This window comes from Cervus canadensis, chromosome 8 (genome assembly GCF_019320065.1).
Source record: "Cervus canadensis isolate Bull #8, Minnesota chromosome 8, ASM1932006v1, whole genome shotgun sequence".
NCBI classification, from domain to species: domain Eukaryota; kingdom Metazoa; phylum Chordata; class Mammalia; order Artiodactyla; family Cervidae; genus Cervus; species Cervus canadensis.
In genome coordinates this window covers 12,559,905-12,571,561 of record NC_057393.1, presented here as the reverse complement: position 1 = coordinate 12,571,561, position 11,657 = coordinate 12,559,905, and the positions used below count along the sequence as shown (strand labels likewise).

The window sequence follows — 11,657 nt, the reverse complement described above, 5'->3', positions numbered from 1 at the left end:
TTAGAGAACTTCAGACATGAATATACATAAACTCAAAAGCATGCATTAACTTCTCTTCAGTTTTGCTAGAAAACATACCAACTTAAAATAGTTTTCTAGCTTTCTGGGTTGTTTTTAGGTCACATGAATTCCTGTCACCTCTTGCCACTGCTTTAATTCTACCTTTTCAAGATTTACTATTAACAGATGGGTGCATTCTCCAGGAGGGAAGGACTAGGCAGGTGACTTACTGTATCAGCAGCACCGCAACCCCCCACCCCCCCACCCCCCCCCACCCCCGCCATTTGCCTGTTTTCCAGCTAACTTTAGCTTCTAGTATTTTAAAGCATAATGGAAAATGTCAGTAGTTTTCTAGAACTCTCTTATGAAAAGTTTACTGAACAGGCTCTAACACATTTAAAAGCAACTCTCAATCTGAAACATGTTTTAAGTACTTGAAAAGCTAAATTTAAGGTAAAAGGAAACCCAATTTTCTGAAGTCTAGAAAGTATACAAAATACTGACAAAATTACTTATTTTCATAAGACTGCATGTTTTGGGGAAAAGAAGAACATTCCTTCCATTAATTTCCAGTATATTTTAGACTCCCAAAATTTTAAATCGGTGTACAGTCAAATCATGTCTCACATATAGATGCCAACCTCCCCCTAGTAGCCACTTTGGACAAATACTGGGATGTGGAACCGTTTCTGGGCCGCTGTCTCCACCCTCAGATCCATCCATACTGATAATGATGCCCGGTCTAAAAATGCAGAAGCCACTGGGAACGTGGAAGACACCTGAAAATACACACTGAGGGAGGGGTAAGGCTGTGAGGCCCTGAGCATGATCACAAGCAGCTGCCCTCCTCTGCCCTTACCTTGTGCTCTGAACTCGGGAGAACAGTACATCTGGGAAAGGGTCTGGGTTGGAAGGGTGATTTGCAGACCAGCCTGGAAACCTAACCATCAGACCACCATCTAAACAAATCCGCTCAAATCAATGTCTGTCGGGGGCCTGTATGTGACTGCCACATATGTCCTGCTCTAGTAACTTGGGACAGAGCAGGTTACTGTCCCAAGTTTTCACTTGTTACAAAAGGTCTTCTTCTCACAAGACTTTTACTTGTTTGAAATATAAATTAAGAAAAATGTTTTTTAAAGTGATTTCTATCACTAACATCGAAAAGGAAAGGCTGCATTTTGTAAAGTTTTTTTTTTTTAAAAAGCACCAATACTCCCTCTTCTGGCTTCATGGCTGCACCAAGAGTAATTCTCCCCACTACTCAACACCAGAAAGAATCTAAGTGCCTAGAGCCACTATAAATTTGCAATTAACATTCTGTAAAATCAATTATGCTTTTAATTTCAGGGGAAAACTCAAGATGTACATCACACACACACACTCACCCCACACAGAGAGGACAACTTTACAGGGAAACACAACTTTACACACACACACCATACAGAGAGGACAACTTTACAGGGAAACTAAGAAGTTCATCCAGTAACAGAGGAGGACACTTCAGTGGGACCATCCTAACCACATTTGCTTTTTGTTATATTTAGGTTATTTTCTTTGATACTCAACAGTGAGAAAGTTAATACCACTGGTAAAACCTCAAGTGAAATAAACTCAACTGAATATGCAAGCTAAACATTATATATAAACACTAACTCTAACCACAAATCAACACTAAAACAAATTCTGTAAGTGTTTTATTTATCATTGAAGAAAAAACACAGCAGCAAGTTCTGTGTTGGCTTCAATAAGACCAAATAGTTAATCTTTAACATAGCTACTACACTCCAAAATTGAAGTCAACACAGTCATTACTACAAATTACTTATTGAAAGAATCTATTCTGAAGAGAAAGGAAATTAGGAAAAAGAATTTAAACAATTCCTCCAAACCACACATTTATAAATATTGTCATATTTAAAATGCTTGAAAGGCATGAATTCTCCATAAATGGAAAAGCAGTTTGCTATTGGCAACAGAAAAAACTCAGCCACAGTTTACCAAATGCTTTAAAATTTAAAAGCTATATCTGTTTTGGATTCACACTCCAGCAGTATTCTCGTCATTATAATAATGACCGCAAGTTGGTTTATACTCACCTTCTTTCAAGTAAAATCTACCAAAAACTCCACTGTATCCAATGTGTGTAATGTTTACTGCACTTAAGAGTAAACCTAAAAACCTTCTGAATTTAGTAAATAGTAAATACCTCAAAATACCTAGAGGTATGTCTCAATGGTGTGAGAACTGTTTCAGCTCCCTGTTTTAGAGACTTCAAATACATTCTCTATAACAGAACCTTACTTCATTCCAAATTAATACCAGATATTTCAAAATCAAAAGAAAAAAGATCAGTTCTATACCAAGATATAGGTGTTACTCAATACCTGAAGAATTCTCATTTTAAATTTATTTTTAGTTTTTCTTTTTTTGTAAACAAATGATTGATGAAATAATGCAACACCTTAAATTCAAAAACATGGCGTGGTTTTCCAACCGTCTGTGGATGCGGTGTCTGATCAATCTATTATATAGGATTAATACAAGTTCATGCTTTTTGTGTTATGGTGAGACATTAAAGAATCCAATTTAGATTGGTTGAAGCACAAGTATAATAATCCTTGAATGTGATCAAACCTATGCAGAGACATGAGTTTGAATCCATTATCTTGAGACTTAACGTCGTACTGTGGTCCATCCATCTTCATCAGTCTCATTTTTAGTACGACGAAGAGATTCCCTATCTTTCTCAGCTCTCCAGGAGGAGGTCTTCTCTTTCTCACCTTCCCTTTCTCGGTCTCGATCTCTCGGAAGAGCTGCAGGAGGAACACGACGAGGGGTCTCCCTCTCTTCTGCCCGGTCATCTTTCCTGTCATCAGCACGTCTCCAAGAACTTACTTTAATTAAAAGAAAAGGAGAGAATAAATTTATTACTGTATTCTATCAGCTCAGACTAAACAGAACTGAAGCAAAAGGAATGCCTCAAATTACTCAGAAATCCAGTACTGAAGATAAAGAATCATTGAAAAAAAAAAAAAAAACACCTAAATACATTTTAATCATTTTGATACAATTTCTGAAAAACCTTTAAAACAGACTTAAAATACCAACTCGCAAGCAAGACATCACTGGCCTGGGAAGTGTACTAATTTTTAAAAAATTAGGATAAGGTGACAAAAATCTGGCTGGATAAAAATTTACAGGATTTTTGGCTCCTGTTGAAGACTTAACAGCAAATAAGTGAAATATATTTCATTATACTATAAAAGAAGAAATACCCTCAATGTAAAACCAAATAGTCAAAGCTTTTGAGGCAAAAGTGCCATGGTCATTTAAAAAAAAAAATGAAAGTCAAAGTTAAGTTGCTCAGTCGTGTCTGACTCTTTGCAACCCCATGGATTGTAGTCTACCAGGCTCCTCATTCCATGGAATTTTCCAGGCAACAGTACTGGAGTGGGTACTCCTCCAGTAAGTTTGTGAAAACCATGAACTTTAAAGGGAATAAATGATCTACTTGGCCATCTTATTTTTGGTGTTCACACAAGTTAAAGAGACAGTAAATCCCCTCATCAACTATGGCTCCCCAGTGTTCAGCAGTCACACAGAAAATACATCTCTACCTTCCTCGCGCTCTGATCTGAGAGGCGGTCCTCTTCGGTCCCTGTCGTCTCGTCTGTCCCTTAGATCACGGCGATCATCTCTCTCACGACGCCGGTCATCGCGGTCCCTATCGTCACGACGACCTGCATCTCTCCAGCTTGAAGACTCCTCAGCTGGTCCTCTTCTCCAGGCACCTTCATCCCTGCAAGCCAATTCAAATGACATGTTAAGTTCTGCTGTTAGACAACAGGGGTAAATTTAAGGGCATATATAATATCCAGGTCAGCAAATAACAGGAATAAACTTTATAAACTCATGAGCTGACCTCACCCTGATGCTTCAGGCATGAAGTCAAATGAGAACATCTGGCTCTGCACTGTCCAACAGAACAGTCAAACGTGACAGCTGGTTACCATGTGGACATTACGTCTACAGGACACTTTCATCCTTGCAGGAAGCTGTACTGAACTGTGCTGATCTAGATTAGATTAGTACAAAGCCACTCTGACCAGATGAAGCAAGCCAGAACTCTTAAAACTAGTAAAAGCAAAGGGACTTTTTAATAATTCAAAAGCAATAACGGACCTCAACTACAGGGGAAAACTAATGGACAGTGAAGAACCTGGACTGGTTCCACCACCACAGCAGCCACACAACCTACACACAGCACCAGCCCGCCTGTCCCCTCTTTGAAAGGCGGAATCTGGTTCAGTTAGATGACCTCTAAAATTTTTAAAATCTGACTCTACTAGATAAATATATGAAAAGGGGGAGCATGTTTTTCAAAAAGCTGGGAATGCATAGGACAACATTAAAGGAGTTTTAACCATAAGGCCACAGACAGTCTTAACCGGAGTATCCAACCTTGGCCGTCTGAAGCGGTCCTCTCGATCGCCGTCTCGGTCTCGGTCTCTCTCTCTCTCTCGGTCCCTCTCCCTCTCTCTGTCCCTCTCTCTCTCCGGGTCCCTGTCGTTCTCATCTCGATCTTGATTATCTCGGTCTCTCTCTTTTTCCCTCTCCCATTCACGGTCTTCTGATGGTCTCGAGTCGCGAGGTGGACCCCAACTCTCTTCTCTGGCTTTTTCTTTCTCTCTCCATCCACCTAGGTTTTTAAAAAACAAAATGAAAATTTCCACTCAAACAGATTGGCAACCATGAATCTTGATGTTAACCCATCACCACTGTAATAGCTAATAAGACACTCTAACCCAATTTAAAAAACTAAATGCATTTACCTCATTTCACAGAACCAACTCCTATTTATGACTACCTATTACTGTTTTTCTAACATATAACATATAGGAACTTTATATTCCACGTGCAGAGATTTCAGGTATAAAAATCTATAAACCTGCTCTGACAGTGAAGACAACTCATTTAAGCAGAGAGCTTCAAGGGTGAGGGGTAGGATCTAGATCTGAAAGATAGAGCCCCAATTATGAGTTCACTGTTATCTTTCAACATTTTCAAAACCTTTCTAACTAAAAAGACTCTTTCCTTTCACAATCCTGCCCCCTACCATTTACCACCATAAGGTCATGAAATAAGGACAGAGCCATTGGCCCTGCTCAATACCTCCCTTAGCCATGGGATGTCCAAATCTAGGAAAAATGTGTGCACACAAATCCACAGGCACACACACAAAAGGAAATGAAGCAGATTATTTTGATGAAAACCTCTTATAGCTGCAAGGCCAACAATTATCATCACTAACATTTATATTCCGGTGTGCTACAGCACTAGTCGAAACCATCTGTCTATTATTAGCTCTTTCAATCCTATCCACAGCTCTGAGATAAGGAGATTATTCCATACCTGCTAATTTGCTACCTGCTAAAAACCTGTGATTCCAAAATTAGCACTCCAGCACTTTCACAAGTCACTCCCAGGCATGTACCCAGTTGTGAAATATTTGAGCCGCCTGACGGGCCTGTTCTCAGCTGAGCTCAAACAAGGCGATGCTGTCTTCTGGCTGCAGCTCTCCTACTTTAAACAAGTACCCTTTGAATGGCCTATTTAGTGCCACATTTCCACTTTTTTTGTGCTTTTTGTTAGTGACTTCAGTTTTTAAGTGCACCATCAACCCTACCCCCAGCATTCTCCCAAAGACAAAAAGACAATGGACACGACTTAGGGGGAACATACGGGTGTTAGATAAGCTTCTTCAGGAACAAGTGACCGTGCTGCTGGCCAGGGGGTTCAATGCTAACGAACCAATCACATACATTAAATGAGGTAAACTGACCAGAGGGTTCAGGAAAAGACAGGAACCTAACCTAGTATTTCCCTTAGTAGCAATGGTTCAGTATTCACTGACTTTATAAAAATGTAATTATCATGAATTAATGAGAATCTACTATGCTATTATCCCCATGTTACATAAAGCACAGTAAAGTTAAGCTAACCCAAAAGTCACAAAGTTTCACAATGGAATGAAGTGAGAAGAAACACAAGTGTGCAACAGAAACCACTCAGGGGAAGGGGCAGGCAGGCACTCAAACTGCTTTTAAAACAAATCACTGAAAAGACGTTGGTCATTGAAAAGATACAAGAAGGATGAAAGAGCAGAGTAAAGGAGAACGCCCATCTTATACAATTAGATGGACAGTGATGCCCTTGAAAAGGAACATGTGTGTGTGTGTGTGTGTTTTGGGGGGGGGGGGGCCGCAGGATTCTGTCTTCATAGGTTGAGTCTGAAGTGTCAGTGACCAGGTGCTACATAAAAGTTGGAAACACAGGTCTGAAGGTATGGGGAAAAGTCATCTGGGCAAGAGAGCAATGAAGGCACAGACCTGTACACAATTACTCGAGAATAATAAAAATTATGAAGGGGGGATATTTCCCTGGTAGTCCAGTGGCTATAAAAACTCCACGCTCCCAATGAAGGAGGCCTGGGTTCAATCCTTGGTCAGGGAACTAGACCTCACATGCCACAACCTAAGATCCTGCGCTCGGCAACTAAGTCCCAGCACAGCTGAATAAATTTTAAAAAAAAAAGTATGAAAGGATGAACCAGGCCCAAGACCGAGAAAAGAAATGGGCTCCTCTCACAAACATAATGTCATGGTTGACAAGAGTACAGACAAATGATTAATAAGAATATTTTTATTTTTTACTACTTCTACAAGCAGTCCAGTCCAGGAAGGAACCTGAAGAACACCGATACTTTGGGAAAAACACAGAAAGAACCTCAAAAAAGCCCTGCAATAGCAGGAACACTTCTTACTTAACAATCAAACTGTAATTTGTCCTTTGAGACCTGAGTTTTTTCTTTGAAATTACCTGCCATTCTCTACAGAATAGTGGGGATAAGCTGGTGTAAAATTTTAGGTAGCATTTGTAAACACATATAAAGCATCCAATTTGGTTTTTTGAATACCACAATTTTACCTGGTTTGACAAATGGTCTCCAGGGGCCAGGTCGTGAATCATCACCCCTTCTGGGAATCCGATCGTCATCAGCCCGCCTTGAGATCCGATCGTCATCCATGTTTCTCCAAGGCCCCCTGTCATCATCTGCACCACGCCTGGAAAATCTGTCGTCATCTGCACCTCGCCTAGAAAATCTATCATCGTCGGTATTCCGCCAAGGTCCTCGGTCATCATCCAAGCCCCTCCTGGGACCCCGGTCATCATCCATGCCCCGCCTGGGACGATCGTCGTCAGCATTCCGCCAGGACGAACGTTCATCGTCCGCACCTCCTCGGCGTGGCCCCCGGTCCTCATCCAGCCCGCGCCTGGGTCCTCTGTCCTCATCGGCCGTGCGCCAGCTTCCTCTGTCCTCGTCCAGTCCTCGTCTAGGTGGTCTGTCGTCATCCGCGTGACGCCAGCTACCCCTGTCTTCATCGCCAATTCGTCTGGGAGGCCTGTCATCGTCTGCACTACGCCAAGAAGGCCGGTCATCATCTGCCCCCCTGCGAGAGAACCGATCTTCATCAGGACCACGTCGGGGGCCTCTGTCATCATCCATGCCACGTCGGGGAATCCGATCATCGTCTGGTCTGAGAGAGGACTCTCTCTCTTCATCATCCCCCAGACGCCTTGGTCGGTCTTCATCTCTTCTGTGAGGTCTCTCTTCGTCCCGCCCTTCTCCACGTCTCCACTCCCTACAGAGTAACAAGCCAAACACCGTTAAGAGTATGCTTTCTTAAGTACGTACGTGATCTCTTTCGGAATGATTTTACTCACTTCCAAAGTATAAATTCACTAACCTTAGTCCTACAAGAGTATGTTCCAATAAAAACAACCCCACAAAACCCAAAATTTTATGTTGACAAATAAACGAGTAAGCAGACAACTCCCTCTAAAGAGTATCTGCACCTTGTGAGGAATGCCTGAGCAAATTTTAAATCTATTACTACAGCTTTCAAAACGACAAGAAAAATACTATGAAACCATTCACTATACTCTAACCACAATACCATTAGTTTAGGAAATTAAAAATAAAAGAAAAATCTAAAGCACATATTGTCCAAGATATCTATTCTATGTCAGTAATCACAGCAGCATTGAAGTAAACCATGAAAACATCTCAGTAATAGATACGCATACAATTCTTCATGACTCCCTTTTTCCCCACCGCCACAAAATATGCCAAATTAGAAAAATACTAATAAGATGCTAACAGGACCTATGATCAGTCTCTTCTCCTTAATTCTACTCACTTCTCTGGAGGGCCTCTTCTCCACTCAGAATCTGTTTCGGGTCCTTTTCTCCAGGTGCCTTCTGTATCTCTATCTCCCCAACGAGAGTCCTACAATGAGCAAAGTCAGAGTCACCACATTAGCAACACCACTGATAGAAACTGAACAGGAGCCTCAGAGTTAGTTGCTATAGCACAAAGAGATGAAAAGAGTAAATGAAACATTAAAAGAGATCAAGAATAGGACGTTGAAAGGCCAGAAGAAGAGAAAAGGAGAAAAAAATCTCCCTGAGTTAAGACAATTCAATATGCTCTAAGTAAACTGAATCCTGACTGATGGGGCACACATGCCAAAAAGGGTGAACAGTAAAGACCTAAGCTTAGGCAACTAAACAAAGACTTGGTGAAACATTAGAACTTCTTTTCTCAGAGCTTCCTATGAATAGAGCAGAATATCTACTGAAGTAAAAAAATCGAGACTATTGTCCAGAACCCTCCTCTTCCCACTAAGTACTAGGACAGTGAGGACAGACAGGTCTCTCAGCTTCTGGAGGAGGATGATTCTGAACTGGCCAAACCAATGAACCATTATGCAACTGTGAAAGAAAAACAAAACCTCTTGTGAGGCATACACAAAAATAAAACAGTTAATATACAGAAAAAAAAACTTACATGCAAAGGGGAAAAGATACAGTGTAAACATATTTTAAACTAAATCACCTTGCCAATGCAGTTGTAAAACTGCTAAGCAATTTCTAAATAAAAAACATTGTTTAAATGCACTGGAGGCAATAAATTTAAGTAAAGCCTTTAAATAGATGTGGCTCAGATGGTAAAGAATCTGCCTGCAATTCAGGAGACTAGGGTTCGACCCCTGGGTTGGGAAGATCCCCTGGAGAAGGGAATGGCTCTTCACTCCAGTATTCGTGCCTGGAGAATTCCATGAACAGAGGAGCCTGACCAGCTATATACAGTCCATGGGGCTGCAGAGTCGGACACAACTGCATGACCAACACAGGTGCTACTGCAAGAGATAAAGAGGCCTTAAGCCTTATAATCTTTGGGCTTCTCTGGTGGCTCAGTCAGTGAAGAATCCACCTGTAATTCAGGAGACCTGGGTTCGACCCCTGGGTTGGGAGGGCATGGAGGATGGCATGGCAGCCCACTCTAGTATTCTTGCCTGGAGAATCCCCATGGACAGAGGAGCCTGGCGGGCTGCAATCTGTGGGGTCACAAAGAGTCAGATGCGGCTAAGCTCGCAGTGGTTGTTTTGTTTGTTTTGCACATTTTGTTTGTTCTGAAGAAAGGGAAGAGTTCTCAAAATCTACAGAGTGTAAGTTTAGACTCTGAAAAGAATGGATGGTAGAAGACCAAAGAAAAGCATAAAGGCCAAAACAAACGTCAGGAATAAAGCCACAAGCACTAGTTACCATAGTTAGCTGCCATGTTAAACATGAACAGAAAGAATGAACACTCTCCAACTGAAAGGGTGGGGGGGGGGGGGTAACAAAACAGAAACAACAACAACAAAGGATTAACACAGAACTGCAAAAACCGATAAAAACCTTTGAAACCCATAACCATGGGTGGGCTACCTCATCTGCCTCAGAAGAACTAAATTAACAGGATGTAGCAAATCAAACAGTTAACTCTTATTTTACACACACACACACACACTCTCACACAACACTCTGTGCCCAACAGGAAAAGAACACTCATAATAATTACCAACAAGACTAACAAAACTAAAAATCCATTCATATATTATAAAACAAATTGAAGGCTACAAAACTAAGAGCAGACCCTCCAATAAAGGGAAGCATTTGATACAGGTGTGGCACAGATAAAGGATCAGAGACATGGCAGGCAAGAAACCCTCCAGCTACTTACCCCTAACCTTAAAAAATAGCAGTATTTCATTTAAAGGACAGCATGGACACATTGCAGGAAAAACAAAGAGCATGCGGGCAGATGTCACAGACACAACGGAAGACAACACTAGCTCAGAACAGCTAGAGTATAAGTGCTAAGAAAACAGTGACTGATGAAGCTAACAAAACAGCAGTAAGCATAAAAGGCCCTGACTGCTCCGGTGTGCTCAGCTGGGCTGTAAGCAATGAGCGCGACCCAAAGTCAGGTCTGAGACCCAGGGCAGCGGCAACGATCGAGCACACGACGTGCAACACCGAGCAAGCCACAGTACAGACGGAGCTCTGAGGCTGGGGGAGGATCGCAACCACGGGTGAGGCCTGGAGGTGATACGGGCAAAAGAAACCAGCTTAGTTAAATAAGGCAGGAGCAGAGGAACAGAAAGGAGGGGTGGGTTTGAAGCAATGTGGTTTAAGCAGGTAACAAAGCTACTGCCAGGAGAAGGTATTGGACACCCTCTTTATACAAGATAAAGTCAGAAGCACTGGTCATTTTGGACATGAATGGAAATTAAAAATAAACACTTAGACCAGCATTTGAAGAACCTGGTAATCTTGTTAAAATGCAGATTCTGATTCAAAAGATTTGGCTTTGAGCCTGAGACTGCATTTCTAACAAGGGATGTCGAACACTGGCTGGTCCCCCAAATTCATCTTTGAGGACCCTCACATCATAGCAACTCCCTTCAAGGAACCGAACAGCCCCTCTTCCATATGACTGTGTTACTTTTCATCAAATACTTAATTTCATGGGATTAGTTCTTACTGACAAGTACTCTAAAGCCTATAAAATCCCAGCTTGCTAAGACAAGTCTAATCCCCTCCCCATCCTCCTTAGGAACCCTCTTTGGAAAGATAAGGCAATACCAGACTTAAATCTGAACGATGTAATTCAAAACACCATGCCCAGACACTGACACACGCACGGACAGCTCTGTCATGCAGAGACCTGGCTGATACCCACACATCACAGAACACTGACGGCCGTACTTACCTTTCTAGAAAGTGAGTCATCACCAAGTCTCCTCTCCTCCTCTCTGCGACGCTCCCTTTCTTCAATTTCCAACTCCCTCTGACGTTTTTTTCTTTCAACTTCTTCCAACTTCTTGACCCGCTCCTGATATTCCCGAAGCTCCTCCTCACGCTTCGCGCGCTCAGCCCGCTCCCGCTCTTCTCGCTCTGCACAACACATCAGGTTAGAAAGTGTGCCTCCCACCCACACATTTCCACCAGGGCCATACGTCTACTTTTCTGGTATTAGAGGCAGCATAATGTAGAAGAAAACTATTTTTAAGAATTTTAAAATAGTTTACAATCAGCTAAACTTGAATATCAGAAAATATTCAAGAAAACAAGTATTATCCCACTCAACACAACTAAAGAATATATCAGAATCCCTCCCCAACACCCGAGCATCTGCAACGACACAAAAAGGATCATTTGAGAGACTTCACGTGGCACGTTTTGCTCAATCAATGTTAATACTA

General features: G+C 41.8%; 1 protein-coding gene across 1 annotated transcript in view; it reads right to left on the bottom strand.

Moving 5' to 3' along the window:
* Positions 1-1,684: 1,684 nt before the first annotated feature.
* Positions 1,685-11,657, bottom strand: part of EIF3A (eukaryotic translation initiation factor 3 subunit A) — a 31,060-nt gene continuing 21,087 nt past the window's right edge. Inside the window, exons 17-22 of the mRNA XM_043475313.1 lie at positions 11,165-11,349; positions 8,265-8,353; positions 6,991-7,706; positions 4,465-4,702; positions 3,621-3,802; positions 1,685-2,897 (exon numbers count right to left, since the gene is read on the bottom strand). Of these exons, the coding sequence (XP_043331248.1) occupies positions 2,677-2,897; positions 3,621-3,802; positions 4,465-4,702; positions 6,991-7,706; positions 8,265-8,353; positions 11,165-11,349 (1,631 nt within the window). The 3' untranslated portion in view covers positions 1,685-2,676. The remainder of the gene's footprint in view (positions 2,898-3,620; positions 3,803-4,464; positions 4,703-6,990; positions 7,707-8,264; positions 8,354-11,164; positions 11,350-11,657) is intronic.